The following is a 21,947-nucleotide window of genomic DNA, read 5'->3' on the forward strand; positions in this document are numbered from 1 at the left end:
AACGGGGCATTTACAGCAGCCCTAAAGACCGAACGGTGCCATAATGTAAGGACAAGGTCTCCCCCTTTTTTTACACAGAATCAGAGCTTGAGGACTGCCATGAGTGCTTCGCTACGCGGCTAAGAAACAAACCACCTGTGCCGGGTTACTTATGGCAAATACTGTACATATGCGAATACGCAGCGCCTGTGGAGCGTCAGCAGTGCGAGGATTCTGTCAGGCAGCGTCTGGGATATTGTCGCTGGGCAAGGGGCTTTTAGTCTAGGCGAAAGGTCACACTTGAATCTGGACTCGTCAACTACTCACGTGATGGTTCGACGCTTTCCAGTCCTACCTTGCTCGGCCTGAGTCGTCGTGGATTAGGCTGACCGCCCTGAGCAGCTCGGGTTGCGTCTTGATTCTTCTCACGGCGTTCCGAAACGTGCTCTGGCCGTCTTCTTCTTCTTCTTACTCTTAAGACATGGCACATACCCACATGGGGGATTGGCCAAGACATTGTGGCATAAACAAGGAAATTTCGATAGCGGATTACGACAAAGCATGAATTTTGAAAATTGAATTAATGATAAACGAAAGAATAATATTTAAAGTTAAATTACAAAGAAAATTTTGGTGAAAACAAAAGCTGTGCTGGCCGTGGAACCGATTCCTCTTCTTCTTTGACGTCGGCATTTTATCTACTGGGTTTTCTTCTTTACTGGCGGAGGACAGCAGACAATGGAAAATACAGGGCTCTGGGTGCGCACTGAGTGATCACTTAGTGCATCATCATTTCTTGATGAAAAAGGGCAAAGAAAAGTGGAGGACCTAAAAGAAACAAAAATCTTGTCTTCATAGAGGTGGCCAATTTAGTTAGAGATTTGGGCATCCACGAGTAAAGAAAAAAGAAAAACTAAATGGTATGATCTGTAGTGCGCCAAGATTACTCGCTTGCACGAAAGCATGCTTGCAGTTGAATGTATTGATCTCATTCACACTGCAGGCAACACGCAAGAAATGTTTTCACTGAAGAAACATTCATGTACTTGTTTTCTTGGTCAATTGTTTTGCCGAATCACCCAAGGTGGAGTAGATTTGCAATAAGAGAGCAAATAATCATTGGTATCCACCTTAGCGCATTCATACAGGTACAAATAAATGCTATGCAGCTTCTACAGAAGATTAGTTAACAGAAAAATTCTTCCTGGTCCGGGGTTTGAACCCGGGACGACCGCTTCTCCGGAGCAATCACTTTGCCACTCAGCTAACCAGGACGGTTAGCATATCTTTGGCCGAGAAGGAATTGATCATTAACTTGATGCGGGTAAGGAAAATCCTTTTTGTTCAAAAAAAGGCACACACAATCTACCGCACAAGAAAAAATTGATTGAGGGAAAACATCTTAATTTGACAGAATCTTTTTAGAGCAAGTGAGTGGGCCATCTAGTCCGGCAATACTCTGACTGTCGCTGCTTCGTTGCCCCCCTCCCCGGCCATCAATGTGTGCTGGCGATCAGGGTCATCGTTGAGCAGTATTTCCCGCCGCTGCTCTTTCGAGCTCTTGGAATGGAAAAGCAGAAAGCAGAGAAGAATACCCTGAGCCACTTCTTAAAGATGAACTAAAGAGGATTTAGTTTCGTCTTCTTATGGCAGGATCTTTGTCTATAATCTCCGGTCATTATTAAAAACTTCGAATTATTGTCCTGTACGGCCGATGTTCAAATTAAATCGGGTTATGTGGTCGGGCTTCCGCCTTAATTTTTTTTTTCATTTCACTGCAGCTAGAGGGTGGAACTAACCAACATGGTTGCCAAGGCGGAAAGCTCGCGTGGGTATCTTCTAGCCAGTCGCCTGGTAGATTGCTCCTCTGCCATTGGCGGAGTAGTACGTGAAGTGTTCTTCGAAAATGTGCAGTTTGCAGATCGACGTTGTCCAACCGGATCTGACAATCTTGCGCAACATCCCTTTGGGAGCACACCATGAAAAAACATAGCCCGCTTGCTTCTGGCTTCTTATGTCGGGGATTTGTTCGCTGAACCAAATATACGTAGCTTCTTTATGCAGCTATTAATTGCGTTATGTTCAAAAAAGCAATGAAAGCTGCTTTAGGTGACTTCAAGAGCTACAATATTTTCACAGGCCATTGCAGAGAGTTCAGGCTGAGTCTTGCTGAAGTGAATAAGCAAGTTTTTTTAATAAGTGCTGAAGTGAATAAGCAAGTTTTTGCTGAAGTTTTTTTTTTCTGTGGGCTTAATTTTCGCCTTTTGACTGTTCACTCAGGGGAACACAAAACAAAACAAAAGCGAAAACATTTTTTTCCAAAACGCTCTTAGCCACCTTTAGAGTACGGGTGACCTTGTAAAAGTGCAAACAAATATATATATGGCAGAAATTCTGCGCTGATTCCCATCAAATCAGTTATGGGGGATGCTTTAAAATGCACAACGCCCTCGTTTTTCCTAAAAAGTTGCTTTCAAGGAAACAACAAAAAAATGACTGTGGTTTAGCTCTGGGTAATGATGGAGTGACACGATAGCTACAGCTGGGCGAGAGGAACTCATTCAGTCGAATTGCGAAGTCAGTCCTTCGCCACTGCGTTTCGCTGGGCGTTCCTCCTTTATCTTCTCCCTGGATGTGGTTCACTCTCTCCCTCTCTCCACTCCTTCACCACACGGTTTCGCCGGCGCGCCGCGCCACCACCAGCTGCTCCGCACCACGTGACCAGCCACAGCGCCGCCACGCGGCGTATCGCAGGCGCGCGGCGCGCACACCAGATGCGTGCTCACTCTGACGTCACTCCGCCCATACGCACAACTGACAAGGCGGGCGGCGTCCGCTCCGCCGTCGGCGCACGGCAGGGCGCGCGGGGCGCACACCAGCTGCGGGCTATGACGTCATTCGGCGCATGCACACAGCTGGGGGAGCGCTGGTGCCATAGCTCTGCGCGCAGCCAAGCTGACCTCGCGAAGGGGCTGGCGTAGTGTAGCTATCGCTACAAAAAAAAAAGTTTTCTTCCAGCATAGAGATTTATCCTGCGTAAATATAATTGCTAAAAGAGTTGCGATTTCTTAATCTGCACCACTCAGCGGAAGGTTTCAAGAAACTCATTGAAGCGAGGGCGTCAGCGAACGACGCACATAAAACATGTCCATAGTATTGCTATTCTTTCACGTTCAGAAGGAAACATACTGTAAAGGCTATGTGACTATGAAACCTATGTGACTCACGCGGGTACATTGAATCTTTAGTCCGTTTCCTCCTCTATTGACTAAAGTTCGCACTTCAGAGAAAGATTTGCCTGGAGGTACCTCTCTCCACGTTAGGGCTTCTGTTATCTCTGCCAGTGTTATTACTATTCGGTGCGAGCGCCAAGAGATTTTCATTGGGTTCAATTTGTGGAATTCTCCATGATTACATAATTGGAACTGGTAGGTTGGTTTGCAAAACCTGAAAATTCATGGAGTTTTTCTTTCTCTTTTTTTACCAAAATGTTCTTTGTTATTTAACTTTAAATATTCTTCTGTCGTTTTTCATCAATAGATTTTTCAAAATTCACCCTTGGCTCCGATATTTTGTCATAATACTATGGAAATTTCCTTTTTTATGCCACTAGACCTTGGCCAATGCCCTCATTTGGGTACGCGCCATCCTTAAGAGGATGAAGAAGAAGAAGAAAAAGCACCGCGTAGCGCGAGGCTCGCGCCACGTCTACGCAGTCGGAAGGGCCAGCGGTTCTTCGCTCCTCTGAGCAGCCATGATGTTTTGGCACTGTGGGCTGCTTCCTGGCGGCGCCTTGTCCGCGGACTGCCGCCTGCGCACGATGGACGGCGGCGAATTCCTAGCACAGCGGGGCTTCCTTCGCGTGTCGAGCCCCTACTTCCGGGCCCTCTTGGGCGAGGACTACGGCTCGCCCAGAGAAGTATTCGTCTCCGGGGTCACGGGCTCCGCGCTCGACGTGCTGCTTACGTTTATGTACACGGACCAGGTAAGTGCCGGCAGGCTGCCACCTGCTTTTCTAGACATGAAGGCTGTCAGTACATTAGTTACGCCAATCCGCGCATCTCCATGAAGTACATCCTGAACCGTATCTTCATGCGTGAATGGGAGCCCAAGCCTGTTTTGAAGGTTATCTACCTACGCTATTTGGCGAAACTGAAATAAGTAGTGACGTCCGTTCTGTCCCCACTCTCAAAACACATGGGCGCATAATTCCAGCAAGAACTCAGCACAGACGCTTGGACGCTCGTAATACAGCCATCACTGGAGCCCACGGCATTATGCTGCTGAGTAAATCATCATCATCATCATCAGCCTGACTACACCACATTCCGCTTAAAAGCATGACCCGAAAAGTACATCGCAATTCAAACTGTAGTAGACAAGTGGGAAGGCTTCAGTGACGATAAGAACTTTAACCCCATCTGTTTAGATCGTTTGCAGTCCTGCTGATGACAAAGTGCTTCAAAAGCATGCATGTGTGGGCGCACATATCTAGACAGCGCGGGAAGCCAGGCGGAGGAAAAAAACAACGACCAAAAATGAAACCGCTCTACTAAAACGGCACCAAATTCGTGCTTGGAAAACATCAGTGCCTTGATTTGTCGCGCTGGGTACCTAATACCTGCAGATTAGAATGCGCAACTTGCCATATCAGAACACACAATCTGATAGTCTTTCCGGAGGTGGCGCCACAGTACCCTGCAATCGTTCGCTGCAGCTGTTTGTGAGCGGTAAAAATGTCTTGGATGTCCTCGAAGCCGCGGACATGTTACTTCTGGACGTGCCCCGGAAGAAGTGCCTGCAAGTGCTGCTGCGGTTCATGGCCCCCGAAAACTGCCTGAGCATCGCCCAGCTCTTGCGTCGCTACAAAGACCCAAAATTAGCCGAGACCGTCATGGCCTACGCATGCGAACACTTCGACGAGGTGAGGAGGGGATCACGTTCTACAGCCGGCCTGGTTTTCTTTATTTTCACGTTTGGAACCTTACGGCAAGTTCAGTAGAGCTTCACAAAATAGGGCGGAATTTTCGGGGGGCCATTAGCTTTCACGCGGAAATAAAAGCCAGCATCCGCAATTTGCTTCCTCTGTCAAGGAATTTTGTGCTATCTACAGGGAGGGAGCATAAAAAAACACTTCAAGGCGTCCCAATGGCGTAGGCTTTTCGTGTCACGGTTTGTCGCGCAAATAGAGCTTGGGTCTCACATTCAAACTAACAGTTTTCTCTTTTGATCCCATTCGGCAATCTTGAGAAATTGCTAGCGGATGCGATGGTGGATACCCACGCTTATTTAAATACCAGCGGCGATTTAGGAAAATAACCGTAGGGAAGTGTAGCGTGTCTTCGACATTGAAGTATTATCGCGACGGTCTTCAGCTATTTGCTAAGTATAGAGACGCCATCTGTGATCAGTTGACATCCTTAAACGATGCCTAGCGCTGCACAGGGAAAATGGCAGAGTGCGTTTTCCTGAACCAGCTTTTTTTTTGGAAGTGCGATCCCTTCGAGATAGGGGACAGAGCTGCACGTGTAGCTGACGACCTTACGTGAGACTGCAGTACTAAATATCATAAGCAATTTGCTGAAAAAAGAGCCATACTGTATTCAGTAGAGACAAGAGCTTTTACCCGAGTATGAAATCCACACTTTAAGTGCAACTCCGAAGGAGGTCTGAGTTTCGGTTCACGGCAAATAAACAGAGGAACTTAAATAACGTCTCGGCCCCCTTTTTTGAATACCTTGTGCCTTTCTTGAAAGATAGTTCCCCCTACGCAGGTGTGGCGCCGCAGCGAGGACTTCGGAGAGACACCGTATTGGCTGCTGTATGACCTGGTGGCTTCGCCGGAGCTAAATGTCTTGCGTGAGGAGGACGTGTTAGAGGCGATCGCACGCTGGCACTTCGCCGCCGGAGCAAAAGACACCTGCATGCTGCCCGGGCTTCTGCGGTGTGTCCGGATAGGATGCTGTCAGCCACAGTGAGTTTCGGTTAACTGAAAATTGGTTGAACGACGTTCCGACCGGCGATAGGGTCTATATTCGTACAGTATCGACGTTCTTTTTAGTTCGCATCTGAGGAAATACAGCTGCTGTGACCTGGACTGACAGTTCTTTGAATACTTAAGCCAAATGCCCTATTCACTGATCTAATTAATGTGGCCGACGCGCACCAAATAACGGCGTTGCGCTTTTTGTCGATAAACCCATTTCGCCATACAAAAAACATTCAGTCGATTTGTGCAAGTGATGTGCAATTTATCTTTCTCCAGTTTTCGGCTATTATCTTTGGGGTTGGCTAACTCAGCTTCTGTCCCGATACGTGAGGTAGCATCATGGCGGCAGTAATGGAATAATGAACGTCTTCCTCTGCGCCATTGTCTTTGGGTATTAACATTTAGATGCCGGTGCAAAATTATCTGTCTCCTCTACAGCCTGTCTACTGCTTGTCGTGCAAAACCACAAAATATGCATGAACTTTTCGCAGCCTGTTAAAAGTCGGTACTCCATGAATGCGGACACTTCAAAAGCATTCCTTTTTAACCCCAGATATCGCAGTTACCAGAAGCCTGTGAACAGGAACGTTCGGCCGAAAATAACAGCCAACGCTTTTGTTTCTGAGCGCTCTAGCTGATTTTACGGCACGTGAGAAGGATGGTGCGCCAGCTGCGAGTCCAATATGTAAAGTCCAAAACCCTAGTCCGCACTGTTGCCAGGAGCACGAAAATATGCAGCGCTATGTTAGTGCAAAATCTAGAAAAGCAGAGAGACGCTTCTTATTCGCTCGACTGCCCCTTCATGCTAGGTGACGCTGAATACGCAAAGCCAGCATGCGAATTTAGAATGATTGGTACACGACATTGATTTTCATTCCAGTTGAAAAATACTTTGTGAGCGTAGGAAGTGCTTTATTGTTCATATTTTGCAGCCAGTAGAAATTTCGACCATTGTAATCCCCACGTACGCGCAGAGTCTCTAGATAATCTAAGCCTCCCCGAATTATTAGATTGAAATATATCCGTTTAGTTATGTGGTGTTCGTTACTAGCAGCCAACAGAGGGCGGTAGTTGCTGTGCGCAGGAAATCAGGATATGGAATTCCAGCACGGTAGCCTGCAATGCATTTTTTCGATGGTAAGTTCTTCAGACAAGAGCGTGCTTATGTTTCCATATCGTTACGATGTTCAAGTCACTCTTGTGGTTATCCAAGCATGACTGATATAACTATTACAGAGTGAAAGTATTCCCCGAAATTAGGCAATATACTCTTTCGCGTCTCCTAGTATTGTTTGTACTTTAAGCAATTCCATCTTGGGCCCGCTCGCAGTTCCCTCGACATGTTCCGGCAGCGCTGGCCGGCGGTGGCTGAGGGGGCCGATTTCCAGGAGGAAATTACCGAGGCACTGAAACTTGGCCCTTGCAAGTGCTCGGAGAACCCGGTCTTGCTCATACTGCGCGAGCCAAAGAATGAGCCGCCGCGAACAGCTGATTCCAAACCGGGTATAAGCCCGGGCGCTGCTGTCGCGAAAAATCTAGGCGCGACCGAAGAGGCCTTTGTCGCTCTCAACGCCGTCGCGGCTGCTGCCACAGCCGTACTCGAAGCCGCCGTCGTAGCCGCGAATGCAGTGGCACCTAGAGCTGCTGCCAAAGTAGAAGGTGGTGATCTGCCCGGTGAAAACAATGTGGAAGAGCCTGCACACAACGATAGTAAGTACATCGTTCGAAACGTACAGACATGATTGCTTGAGTTTGTGAATGAAACGTCGCCAAATTAACTGAAACAACTATAGGCACAACAGGAGCGGCATCGAACGCTATTGCGTTTTCTTATTGGTCTATAACGCATTTCTCAGCCGACCACACATTCGAGCCTAATGAAAGGTACTAACTGGTCTTCACAAGTAATTACTTCACTGCAGTATTTCAGTGGTTTCTTGGGGAATTTTTCTCTTTTATCACTTTTTCGCGTTTTTTATAATACAGCTCTGTAGCTAGATATATATTTTTTGGCAGACGGATATCCTCTTTATTGCGAAGTCGGTCTCCCTCTCTCAACCACAACGCGTCCTTTCTGAATACGGACCGGTGCCAGCGTGCCCAACGCAACATTTTTTTTCCTGCAGTTTGACTTAACAGCGGTACTAAACCAACTCACGTACAGGCCAAATTATTGAAAGCTCCCGTGGTCTGGTGCAACATCGACTGCAGGCGCGTGGTAGTTTACCGGATTCCAAGGTCACTCACTGTTGCAGGGCAGTTCGCGTCTTGTGATTGAGCACCCTGCGTTTTCTTCTGCAGTTCCCTGTCGTTCTCAGATATTCGGACTTATGTATAACCTCCTACATCAAAACATTGAACATTATTTTTTTGATGCAAGGCCATCATGACCGCCTCGGTTCATTCAAAACCGTCACTTTGTGAGGCTGTGTAACTTCTTAGCGCTCATCACGAAATATTAGTCACCACGCTAAGCCCAGCTCTGACGCCGACATTTTACTCACAATTGTTGCTGCATTCTATAACCAATAGACAAATACAGAGCCTCAGCTTCACCGGACCGCAAAGCTACGCTCCAGTGGTCGATGCTAGCACATTCTCCGTTCCTTACTCTATTTCGGTGCATTTCCACACAGCTTTAGTGGCTGAACCTGCCTGTGTAAGGATCCATCTCCGAGCTACGTAAGCGGAGGGTAGCTGTAGTATTTGATCATTAGGCGAGCTTGATGCTTCCACTCAACCTGGCGCCTACGCCATTGATTTACCGAAGAAGTGTGCGGGCGCCGGTAATCTCAACTTTTGAACACACAGGGACACTGTGACCACAAGGATCGTTTATTTTAGAACGTACGTTTTCCGCCACCTGCGTGTACGCGTTCGAGCGGTGCATTTTCCTGCGAACAAATGGCACCTCACCACACTGATACCTCACTCCTTGGTAATAGACACCACTAGGTGGGAATTATATCCATATAGACCTGCAAGCAGTGTGGGTTTGTGAATTTTACCCGAGATGCGTGGACGCCTGTATAAATCCAGTTTTTAATGTGATAAGCGTGTACGTTTGTCATCTTCATCAGCCTGACTACGTTCAGTGCAGGGCAAAGGCCTTTCCATACCTCTTCAATTAACCCTGTCCTTAGCCAGCGGCGGGGACCGTATCCCCGCTCGCTTCTAAATCTCATCTTCCCACATAACGTTCTGCTATGGCCTGCTACGCTTGCCTCCCCTTGTATGACAGGCGTCATGCCTCTGAAGAAAGCCCACTGCGACACCTGTGGGTTAGCTAATCCGGAGCGGTGGCTACCGAGATTGCCGTCTGAGCTGATCTTTGTGGTCGGCGGCTGGAGCAAAGGACGCGCGCAGTCAACCATCGAGACCTTCGACCACCGCGTGAACCGCTGGTTCCAGTTCCAGAGCGAAGAGGTTGAGCCCAGGCAAGTCGCAAGTTTTTATTATATAATTACTCTTTGACCAAATGTTTAGGGGAATCCCCCAAGGTGGTGGAGACTTGTAATCAGGGAGTAATTACTTACTGACGCCCACCCAAGCGCAGCCACACTTTCTTGCTTATGACGGTAGTGTGTCAGAAGGGTCTTTGCTACCATAGTTGCTATGATTGTGCTCGAATGTTGGAATGGTTCATAAACTCTTGTATATATACTGCGTTTGCTCCGCGAGGCTGCAATTCACACACTTCGTTCGCATTTGCTTGCAGATAATCTATCATAAACTCGGCCTTACAAGACTGGTCACCGATAGATTTCTCGATTTTGATGGAACTGCCCGGTATTGAGATGGGCTGGGAGGCGAGGCAGAGAGGTCGCGTAATTTGTATTATGCGAAAGCACTATTCCAGTTGTATCATCCTCGAGCATAATTATCTCGTCTGGTGCTCCAAACTAACCCGAGCTTACCCTAGTTACTCGGGTAAGCTCGGGTCAGTTCGAAAAAGCATCGCGCGAGCTGTACCCAATGTGAAGAAGCTCGAGTAAATTGGGAGGAGCGTCGCGCCAGCTGTAGCCGATAGGAGGCAGGTGTCACGCCACCAAGATCCATTAATCTTGTGGCGTGATTACAACCTGGCCACGTGATAAGTGGCATTTAAATTAAACATTTTTCGTAAGAGGTTGCTCCGGAAGAAAACATGGGTCGCCCAATCCCAAAAGGAGGCCGTGATATAAACAACCACCTGCCAGTGCAGTGGTGCACTGTTTAACCACTACGCCACTGCGCTGGTAGTGGTACGGCTGCGATGTAAGAGGGTTATGTAAATAATGATCAATTCTGGATATATGAATGTTAATCTAATAAAGCCCTTAATGCGGAACCTAAGTGTCCCTTGCTTTCGCACGTGTACTCGAGCTACCTGCGTTAAATCCTTTCATTTTTCAGCCCACCTAACGAAGTGTCCATGTGGCTCACCTAACGGAGAATGTCAGCTCATGTTAATAGAGCCGTAGGTTTTGTGCTATAGGCTTTAACGTTCCAAAACGACTCAGACTATGGGAGACACCGTAGTAGAAAGCTGTGAATAATTTCGACCTCTTGGGGTCTTCGAAGTGCACTCACATCTCTCAGTACTCGGACCTCTAGCATTTCGCCCCTATCGAAATATGGCAGCGGCGGCCGGGATCGAACGCGTGTCATTTGGGTCAGCAGACTAGGAGCATAACCACTAAGCCACCACGGCGGCTCTGGAGCGGTTGTGCTTCAGACATGAACCAGACATGAGCTGGTTCAAGGATTCGGTATGATACTCGTACATATCATCCTGCCTGTAAGAATCGAAGTGCCTGGCGACCAGTTGTAGGTCTCGCTTGCCCCTCTCCACGAAGTGCCTTCCTGGCTTTGTTCTTCGTGGTTTGAACGGCAATGCACAAGCAATTCGTTTTGAAATGTTCTGTGTGTGGGTTGAATACACTGTCCTTCCTTCCTCTGGCCTATATTTCACATGGGGTATGATCGGCGTTTTCAAGGGGGCATGCACATTTCGAGGAGAAACTTGTTGGGATGCATACACAAGGCATATATTGCAGCGCAACGTGTCCTACAGTACGTGGAGTGTTCGTAACTTACATGAAGATCCTGAAGATTAGGCCCTTGTCATAAAAGAACATAGTCTAAATAAGCAGCTTTACTTGGCTAACCACCTTTGCTAAAGGGTTCATATATCCGGTGCCGTCAGAGTAAATGCAACTCCGAATACAGTTTCAGCGCTGACTCTCCATTTCACAGTTAACATTTAAAAAAAAATGAACCGATCCTATATTGCCAACCTCCCACATTTGGCAGGTTTCAAGCGCTCGAGCATGTGCGTGATGAAGCAAAGTTTGCTTTCAGAGCGAATGTGGCACTCTCCAAGAGGAGTGCGACGCAGCCTGCTTTCATCTCAAGCAAGTGTACCGCACTTGTGCAGGGCCTACCACGGAGTTGTGCAATGGAAGCGGCAGCTGTTCGTGATCGGGGGCTTGAAGCTGAGCTCCTATCTTCGCTCGGTGGACAGCTTCGATCTGGACAGCTGCACGTGGCGCCACCACTCGCCCATGCTCTTCACGCGTGCCTACGTGGCTACAGCAGTTCTGGGCGACCACATCTATGCCATCGGAGGGCACACTGGTAAGAATCGTTTTTTACTTTTTTACGGTATAGGATTGCTCTAGCGTCCATCAGGAGGTTCAAGAAAGGACTGCTGCTGTACCGCGAAAGAATTTGTATTTTGTAACACATATTGCCGTTCTTTTACCTTCATAACGAGTACAGTTTATAAGAATCTGCCTTTTAAGCACCGTTGACGAGAGTTACCACTGACAAAATGATTTCAGTAGCGGCGTACACGAAAAAAAAATGCTAGAAAAAAGTTAGGGGTGCTTAATATCCATTCCTCCTTCTCTTATAACCCTCTCGCATACCGCGTTCTTCAGCCTGCTTAGGCAATCATTACTTGACTTCGAATATTTTTCCAACTGATCTACTGCAACATCTTGCAACATCTAGTGTATTGCCAGCGTTAATATCTTTTATGCATTCGTTTTCGCTTCGTTTTCGCCGCCTACCAGCGACAAACCACTCCTCTGCAAAAGCGTTTTAAACGGAGGCCAACCTTATTGGAATGAAAAGGTGTGCGAAAAGCTTGAAATGCGTTCAGGATTTTATTGAAAAATCATTTATTAACTTCGTTATTTGCTCTGCCAGCATAGCGAAGTTAGGGGGTCACATCTTGGCGTGTTGCGATCTTCTGGTCTGCTAGGTTTATTGTACAAAACAAGTTAGTTGGAAGAATGGCGTGTATGAAGAAAACGTGGTGTTTGGGTATAGTTTGAGGCGACAGTGCTCTTATTAGGTAGAACTCTTTCCGACATATACTTCTTTTAGTGACTGCAGAGTATCATGATGCGAAGTGTAGCTAAGAGGCAGCCTTACTACAGGCTTGCCGCTTCCAGCCCTATATTATTTCCCTTGTTATGACGGCTGCTTCTAGGATATGTATGTACTTGTTCCAAGTTCCTGCTAAAGTTTGTGTTTCTTAGAGGGCGCCTTGTATATATTCATTAGCAGCGCTTTTGGATATGGTTCCTTGGTTTCTGAGAAAGCATAGTGCAAATGTGTTGGTTTGTGTGTTTGACTACAAAGTGCAACTACAGAAATAAATAAAAGCCACATACAGAGGACAATCCATCAACAACCTCGCCGGCATCGATTATAAGAGTGGCGAAGCATGAAAGTTGCCACCCTATTAACATTATTTCTTCTGGTGTTCTTTTTGATGACTTAGAAAAGAATAATTTCTTTAAAACTTCCCACTGTCCTGTCAACTTTCACTACGTGTGGTCTCCAAAATAAAAGTGATGTCCAAGAATAGCGGTCTCACTAGAAAAGGGATCCGAAGATCCTCTAAAGTTATGGATTCTGGGAGGGGCCAATAGAATTTTGGTTTTCCTCTAAAGCAGGTTATGAACCAGAGCATTAGTGAGATTAAGCCGAGTTAAGGGAAGTGTACAATGGCCATGTCTGAAATGATAGTGCAGTAGGCATTTGCGCCTCGTGTAAACAGTACGGCCTTCTCCCAGGAGGGCAGGTATAGACACATCAGTTTCTGACCATATTAAGGCGGAAGCCTTTAATGTCTCATCGTTGTAAGCAGCAGTTGTCGACAGAAAATGTCACGCTTTTCAATTGGTGGAAACGGTCGTGACGTCACAGTGCGCGAATTTCAAACGGGGCCAATTGTACTTTGGCTAGTAACCATGCAACCAATTGAAGGGATCGTATAGTGATTCTCCAAGTGAGTGGGACTGAGCTTAGTTAATTGCGTAATTACCCAATTAGCCTAATTAGCTTTACTAGTCAGGCCATATAAATTAATAAAACCGATTAAGAAATTGGTCGAGCTCAGGGATCGAACCCCGGTCTTCGGCGCGAGAGACGAGCATGCTATCCACTCCGCCATGCCAGCTCGATGGTTTGGAATGAACAAAGGCGCGTCTAGTGAATACGGTGTCTTCACTCACTCTCATCCTCCTCCATTCCCTTCCGGCGAGGTTTAGGTGTCCACCGACAAATGAGAGACAGATACATTTCCTTTCCTCAAAAACCAATTTACCGACGAGCGAGGCGTAGAACCGAATGGGCGATGGCGTTCTATGGACTCCTTGGCAGCGTTGCAAGTCGCTGTCGCGTTCCACTCTTAGGGCCGAAGCTTAACATCTTAACCACACATCAGTGACCACACTTTAGGTCAAAAAAGTGCCCCCCTGAATTTTGTGAGACAGTTACTGCGTAATTTTCTTTCCTCAAATACAATTTTCATTTTCTTCATTACGGCTCCTCTTTATCTATCTTCTTTCACTCCCACTTCCTCCCTTCCTCTACGGTGCGGTTCAGGTGTCCACCGAGATGACAGAGAATTACTGCGCCATTTCCTTTCCTCAAAAAGCGTTGCGTTCAAAGGGCAAGGCATCGCGCCGAACGGGTGGTGGCGTTCCGTGGACTCCCTGGCAGCGCTACAACGCGCTGTCGCGTTCCACTCCTAAAGGCGAAGCTTAAGCGTCATTAATTAGCAGTTAAGTAGTGTTCAGGAATTAATCAGTAATTAATCATTGATTACTGATTTGTCATCACTTAGTAATTAGTACTCAATTATATGTGACGCCACCAGTGCCACAGAAACAGCGAAAGTAGTGCGGAAAACGCTTCCGCCTCTACCCACTTTAGACAGTCAAAGTGCCCCCTGAATTTTGGGTCTGTGAGTGATTTTGGATAAGAAACAATAATTTTTCTCAAGCGTCACTTTCGTCGACAGATGACTGTAGACTGACGGGGTGCTTGACTTCCATCCCCCGCCGCAGGCGTCGAGAGAACGAGAAGTGTGGAGCGGTATCAGCCTCTCAAGAACCAATGGACAATGGTCTCTCCCATGAGTACACGGCGCAGCGACGGCTCTGCCTGTGCCTTTAATGGTGAGTTGCTACAAAGTGAGAAACCTGAGCCAATTAGGAACAATTCTTAGTTTTTTTGAAACTATACACAGACCACACAGATGAAAAAAGGGCCGGGCCAAAAACCACTCCCAACTGAACACATATACCAAAATCTATACGCGTATATATTAAAGGCAGGACATGATCAGACCTATTAAGGATGCAAGAACACGTAGCGGAAACCAGACACAAACGACGCGAGTTCCTACACATATAAACAGCCAAGGAAAATATTCGTCAAGAAACATTGCTATTCAAATAAATTGAGTGCCAAGCTCTGGTAGCACTGGCCATCAAGCGTCTTCTTTTCGTTTTTTTTTTGTGTGCACGCTAGTATATGACGCCAGCCGCCGTAGACATGTCTTGCAGCTGCTTACGCTTGAAGCGAGGCACAAATCATGAATTCAAGAGCCTTCTTTGCGGGCACGCGACGGCAGTGCCAGTTACCATCGAACTCTGTGGTTATGAACACGGTGAATTGGTCTTTCGTTAAATCAATGTGATGCCGCGTGTATGTAAAGACGCGGTACTAATTTTCTGTTTTGTCCAATGTTTGTAGCTCAGTATAGGACAGGCAGCAGCGGTACCTTGAGCGCATCGCGTTGCATTCGACAGACGCCGAGAAAGCGACGCGGTCGTCAGTCGCTCAGTTATTTTAGCCCTCCATCTGTGTTCTCGTATTTTTCCTATATTTCTCCTCGTTCTCTGCGTCTAACCTCTCTTCCCACAGCCAGTGGGTCGACTCAGGTTGCCAACACCAAATGACCCAATACACCAACTGACAACGTGTATAGACGTGTGGCATGTTTCTAGGTGGCACCGGAGCGAAGCACCACCTGCCACGGCGAGAGCGGATGAATGGACAGCTGGAAGGTGGCTGCCACGGGGAGATCCCGGAGGGTAGCTAGCAGCGTAGCACCCCACCAGCCAGCTGTGGCAGGCAGTAGCTGCCACGGCTACGATGGTTGACGAGCTGCGCTCAATTTTCGCATTACCCGGTAGACTATCGTAATTGTCCGTTCATCTCTTGCTCCATGGTTGTTTTCTATTTGCTGGAAACGGATGGGGTGTACGGTCATCCGAACAGTCGTCCTTCGTGCAGGTCGCCTATTCATCAGCGGCGGTTTTAACGGTGGCCACGTCCTCCAAAGCGTCGAGGTTTACACGCCCTCCCTGAACTCGTGGAGCCTAGTCCAACCGCTGCCGGGCCCACGCTGCAGCCACCGCATGCTGGTGCACTGCGGAGTGCTCTACGTCATTGGAGGCTTCGACGGACGATGCCGGCTGGACAAGGGTGAGCGCAGGCGAGCTCCCGCTGAACGTACATTCGAAGGGATCGGGTGAATTTGTTTTAAATGGCCTGTGGTTAGGTTTCTTAGTGCATACCTGGAAATGATGGGTGAAACGTTAAGAGACCGGAAGCGGGCAGAGTGAGTGGGGGGAACAAACGCGGGTCAATGACATCCTAGTAGAAATCAAGAGGAATAAATGGGCTTGGGCAGGACATGTCAGGCGAAGGCAACCAATGGTCCTTAACGGCAACGGAGTGGATTCCAATAGAAGGCAAGCGTAGCAGGGGGAGGAAGAAAGTTCGGAGGGCGATGAGATTACGAACCAGGAGTGGAATTATCCAGGCCCGTTGGTTCAGGAGATATAACAGCTCGACAGACACTACAATAAGAAAGAGACGCTCCCACTCCGGCCACTCGCTACCGCCAGCATATGTGTGCTGCCTGTTTGTTCAGCAGCGTCATCATTTCTTACTTTATCGATCAGCCCAGCACAGAAAAACCGAAGTCTTCTGTTCTGAAAACAGCGCCACTGCGTGAGTGTTGTACTCATCACTTATCGAGACAGAGAAATTGATTATCTCTCCCATATAAGATGCCCATATACGAAACCAGCTATTCAGATTTTAGTTTTTATCTTTTTTTATGTTTCTACCCGTGCATGACGAAGATGTATTTCATTCACGAGCTCACAATGATAGTTCGCCAGCTCTACTTGGTGCTCCTTCCGTTCAGCCCGAGTTCACTTGAAACGACAAGCAATACTGGTCACCTTTTTACATCTGAGAAAACAATTTTGAGAAATGAAACATGCTTCCCGTAAACTCCTGACGGCGAGCATGAAATGCAACTCTGAGAAAGCTGCTTGGAAGTAAATGGCGGAGCATGCTATTTCTCAAGGATTTTGCTTGCTCAAAGCTGTCTGGACATACCGCCATTACTTTGCAAAAGCGGCTCGTGCTCGCTTCCTTTTAGTCGTTTTCGTTTTGCAAGTTGCACAGTGTGTTCTCAATGAAAACAGCATTTTTCTCGTTAGAACGGGATAATCATTCAATAATGTCCAGCATAAATTGGTCCGCCCTTCAAAAAAAACACAGGCGGTAGCAATTCAGTGCCAGCCTTCCTCTACGTCTTTCTATTTTCATATTCTCAGTTTTTAAACTGTCTTTTCACAGCGCGGTTCAGGTACCTACCGATATTGCACCAATTAAAGTGCTTTTCTTCATTACAGCATTGTCATGTGGAACTGCAGGAAGATGACATCGAGGCCTCCTAAGGCCTACCCTTGTGCAAATTAGAGCGCTTTTTCTTTCTCAGAAAACACTAGCATCTGCATTTACAGGGTGCAGGGTTTCCAGGAACTAGACAAATTAGTACGCTCATGTTTCATGTATGCTTAGGGTGAACTCACGCACCCTTTTCCTCCGTATTATGTACACAACAATGTCTTAGCGCTGTTTCTCTGCGGCCTTTTCGCAGTAATATGCAGCGAGGCCAGCCTGCCGATCAGCTGGCGCGAGATGCCCAGTCTCAGCACTCCCCGCAGCTCCTTTGCGGTGGCACAGCTTGGCGATGACCTCTACGTCATCGGCGGCTACAACGGTAAGTGCCCGGCCCAGCCAATCATTGTGCTTGTCGATTCTCGCACACTTCTCTACTGCACTATGCAGGTCGACGTCAAGAGCAGGGAGGTCTAAATGAACGCAGCCGCTTGTAGCACTCACTGTTGACCTGAACACTATGGATATTCTTCGCTGTGGAGCGCTTGCCATAACTGGGAGAAAAGGTTGGATTAGGAAAGCTCCGTGAGGGCATGCGTACAAGAAGCGTGATCGCGAACGCACGCGCGAAGTTCACCTAGCATCTGATGATAACCTTAATACTCGCGGCTACCACTGCAGACGTTTTATGTGTTAATGTACGAGGAGCTTCTTAGGGAGAGATCGCGCAGTTCGCACAATATACCTTCCCGTGATCAATGATGGCGCTTCGGTCATATGATTTAGACCTTCTGCATGCGACCTCGACTCGTTTAAGTTACTTCACGCCTTTCCAATTTTTCACTGGAGCCGAGGTTGTGTTACGATGCCATGGCTTTCTTAATCTTCTTACTGGAACGCAGGGACTTCCGTGGTTGCCGATGTTGAGAAGTACACGCCGGGGGACGACAGGTGGCGTGAGGCTGAGCCGCTCAATGGTCCCGTCGGCGCCCTTTGTGGGTGCACCGTCCGCGGCGTTGAAGTGTGCAGGAACTACTCGGCCCGTGGCGCTGCCTTTCCTCTGAATGCCGAACAGTAGATGGGGCTGCGTTTACATCCCAGGTTTTCGTAGGCATTGGATCCTGGCACTCTCGCGCCCTAGCTTGCCTCCCAGGATTGCAGCTCTCATCAGTGAAGGACTGCTGCGACGTGCCTCGGCGGATGTGTATGGATGGTACTCAAGCGCTAATGTTTTCGCATGGCTTTCTTTCAGAGGGGCAACGGCAGCAAAGTTGATGTTAAGTTGCAGGAGCTGGCCCCCAAGATTCGGTCTACGCCGACGGTCTGCATATCTAAATCCATGGAATTAAAAAAATTAAATTAACATTCTGATCGATTTTGTTGTACCTTAGATATTATTTATTTTGACGGTAGTGCATTACAGCGATTGAAAATAACTCCTGACAAGCCCAAGTATAGAGCAGTTGATGGAATAGATAGAGATGAAAAGAGATATTGTAGAGAACCCTGTTCAAATGACCATGCTTGTGCAGAAGCCCCTCCCCATAGACGAAGATAATTTAAACATGAGTTCCGTTCCAAAAGAGAGACGGGGGGGGGGGGGGGCTTCATTTTAACGAAACAAAAGCGGCAGCTGTACGAGTACGTTTTTTCGCTGCTCAAGACGCTGCTCAAGAGAGTGTTATTGAATATGTTTCCCTGCAATGTTGCTATATGGCAAACCGTAAAAATGCCGCCTTGGGCCTGCTTTCGCGATATCCCACGCTTATATCTAGAAAAAATAGACCATACGATTGAACAACATGAAAGTTTTCGCTACTTTAAATAGGCACCTATATTTACGGACCCACCTGGACGACTTTTTGCTATTCACTTGCGTCACCCGTTGGGCTGTCAGCGGCACCACAGACAGCCCATTGCTATCTGCCCCGTACAGCGTTAAAGAGCTGGTGTCGCATGGGCGCCGTCATGGGCATTTGCCTTGTTGATCGTGAGTGAAAAATACATGAAAAATCTCAGGAGAAACCGCCTAGGCGGCAGGTGGGCAACGTATGTTACAGGCAACTGGGCGTCATCACAACCTGCTCACTGGATTGTCAGTAAACTGCCCACCGTGTTAGATGGCAGTTAACTATGGCTCGGGAGAGGTTTCTCGCGAAGAACAACCTGGGTCACATATGCGCCCCTTGTGGCAACTGCTCGCATTCGAATGGTAGTGGCGCAGGGGTGGGATTTATGAATGTTGAGCAGAAAAGGACCAATCCCGCATATAACGGCAACCGGGCAAGCGGCTCCAATGAGGCGTTTCTCAATTCTTCTGTTAGTGGATCTGATTCTCTTGAAAAAGCAAATGATGCGCTAAACATTGCCATATCGACAAGATATATACAAGAAATGCAGCATGCGCGACTGGTGACTATAGAAGGATGGCTCATTTTATCAGCTTTGTGACAAACAAGGAGGCCCGCGGAATGGTAAGCGTGACTGGATTGTGAACCAGAGAGCCTTTGGAAACTTGGTCAACAATATCCTTCCGCTTACTTTTTACTGTGTTCATTCGCCGCAAAAAACTTTTCGGAAAAAAAATCCTTACGGCGCACTGGTAGTTTCTCTTAACTATTGGAAAGCGTCTATACGCTCAGCTAGCATATGCAAGTTGGGACTTTCTAGTGCAGAAGTAACCTGCTATAAATAACGGCCATCACCTGCCAGTGAAAGGAAAGTGAACTACGAGAGAAAGTGAGGTCGGGTGTCGTAGGGCGTTGTGAGGCAGTGCCCGCTCGAGTAGGAGAGCCAGGAGTATTAAGAAGGGTGAGGTGGCGTTCCTGGGCCAGACAATGGAGGAGGCGGCCGGGTTTGAGGGTTTGTGGGTAGCCCCATAGTGTGTGAGGGGCAGGGTTTGAGGGTTTGTGGGTAGCCCCAGAGTGTGTGAGGGGCATTAAAGTCACCACCAAAGAGGAGATGGGAGGTAGAAGAAAGAGAGTGAAGGAATTTGCCCAGAGCAAAGAATAAAGAGGAAGTGACAGGGGGGTTGTAAAAAGACAAAAGGACGAGTGAGATGCGGGAAGAAGGGTGGCAATAAACCACATCAACTAAATATTTAAGGAGGGTTGAGGGGATGTCAATTTACTCTACGAGCACGTCATTGCGTACATAAATAGACGCAAGTGGTGTGGCCGTAGTGGCATGGTAGGCGCGGTAGCCTGGGACATTGCGGGCCGTCCGGGTCTCCTGGAGAAGGAGAAAATGAGGTAGGGAGGGGCGGGTGAGTAGATACTGGTGGAGGGGGGTCTTACTGTGGCAAAGATTTCGGCAGCTCCACTGCACAATCTCGAGGTCCTCGCCAAACGCCATTATGATAGTGGAGAGGAACGCGATGGTACGCGTTCCTTCTTTTTTTCCGGGGGCAGTGACATGGACAGATTGGAGCATAGATGCGAAGGATTCCAATTGCTTTGATTGTGCTTGGCGGGTGGTAAGGATCTGGAGAACCGAAGTTTCCAGCTGAACCAAACGAGTGTGATGTGCCTGCGTGGTGGTTTCTACAAGGTCAGCCAAACGGGCGACCTGGGCCCTGGAGGAAGGAGTGGTGAACGTGGCAAGGTGCTCATTTAGCTTGCTAAGCTGGGAGGTAAGAGAGGAGGTGGTTGTCTGGAGGGTTTGAGTCAAGGCATGTATCTGCTGTTGTATATCGTGGGAAGTGCGCTGCTGCTCTCGCTGCTGGCGTTCCAGCATTGCGAGCCGGAGGTCGAAGGAGCGGCTCTCGTCAGTCAAGGATAGAGAGGGTGGTGTAGTGGAAGAGAGGGACGCTGGCACCGAGGATCCTTTAACTATGGCGGCGTAGGAGCCTGGTGGTGACGTGATCGGAGATGATGGAGATTCATGATTAGAGGAGGAGGAGGCGGGGGATGAGGAAGGGGTGGTGGGTTGAGTGGCCCGGCGCCTTTGTAGCCACAAGGAGCCTTTATATTACATTTATTGAGCCTGCCCTTGAATATGGGACTATGATGACATGCGCGTATGTCCTTAAAATGCGACAACTTCCATAGCACTTCGAGATATAAGGTCGCAGTTTTCATATATGGTGTAATGGCATCCAACCAAATTCGTACCCTCCATTCGAGACGCAAGTTCTTGCGGCTAAAATTTTTGTACGAGTTATTGAGCTGTAAATTAGCAGTGGATCCAAACCTATTTTTAAAGCCCCTTACTACAAGGCAGACAATACATACTCACTCTCTTCCTTTAACACTATATTTCGCAAGATGAAACGCATTCCAATATTCCCTTCTTTCCTCGATCTGTAACCGATTTTAACAACTTACCCGATAATTGTCTTCTGTCTGTCAATATGACTGAGGCACATATTCTAAACTCCAGGCACTAACGGCCAAATCATATTTGCCTTCATTAATAATAACTACCCCGATTTTATTTCACGGCTGTGCGTTATTGCCTGTGATTAATGACAGATTTTTTTTCTTATATTTGATACTTGATATTCCGAACTTCGACCTTTCCCTTCAACGTTGCATAGTACTTCGGTATCTTTTGTGCTGTATAAATGTCTATGCTTTTCAACATCCTACAATACGGTTTTTCTGTTTTTTGTTTTCTTTACTGTCAAACTTTTTATAATTCATTTTTCAAGTGTGTCACTCCTGCTTGGGCTTATGCCTGTAGTATTCCGTAAAAACCGCGCTTTTTCCTAGCATAGTTTGCCGGTAATCTTGTTTTTTTTCCCTTCTTTCATATATGGGGAAGCTGCTGTTCAAGGGGTGTTTTGTACCTAGTTTGAATGCAATGCTTAGGTTGAGGGCGAAAGATATAGTGGTGGAAAACTTGCACTTGTTAAATATGACTGTGTCTAATATACCACAAATGTGTCAAAGAATCAAGCAAACCGATTGTGACATAATTACTGCACTTTACAGCAGAGCAAACCGGAGCGCAAGGCATCGAGCATATATAATTCCCAGCAGGAACGAAC

At 47.5% G+C, this 21,947-nt stretch overlaps 1 protein-coding gene across 1 annotated transcript; it reads left to right on the forward strand.

Moving 5' to 3' along the window:
* Positions 1-3,736: 3,736 nt before the first annotated feature.
* LOC149333058 (uncharacterized) lies at positions 3,737-18,271 on the forward strand. Its single transcript, XM_089555970.1, has 10 exons — positions 3,737-3,964; positions 4,697-4,903; positions 5,754-5,953; positions 7,299-7,642; positions 9,210-9,405; positions 11,388-11,587; positions 14,317-14,427; positions 15,551-15,742; positions 17,217-17,339; positions 17,860-18,271. The coding sequence occupies exons 1-10, from the start codon at positions 3,737-3,739 to the stop codon at positions 18,033-18,035; spliced, it is 1,977 nt and encodes a 658-aa protein (XP_089412096.1). The 3' UTR covers positions 18,036-18,271.
* Positions 18,272-21,947: the final 3,676 nt, after the last annotated feature.

Source organism: Amblyomma mixtum, chromosome 8, assembly GCF_055824585.1.
Source record: "Amblyomma mixtum isolate Tamu chromosome 8, ASM5582458v1, whole genome shotgun sequence".
Classification (NCBI taxonomy): domain Eukaryota; kingdom Metazoa; phylum Arthropoda; class Arachnida; order Ixodida; family Ixodidae; genus Amblyomma; species Amblyomma mixtum.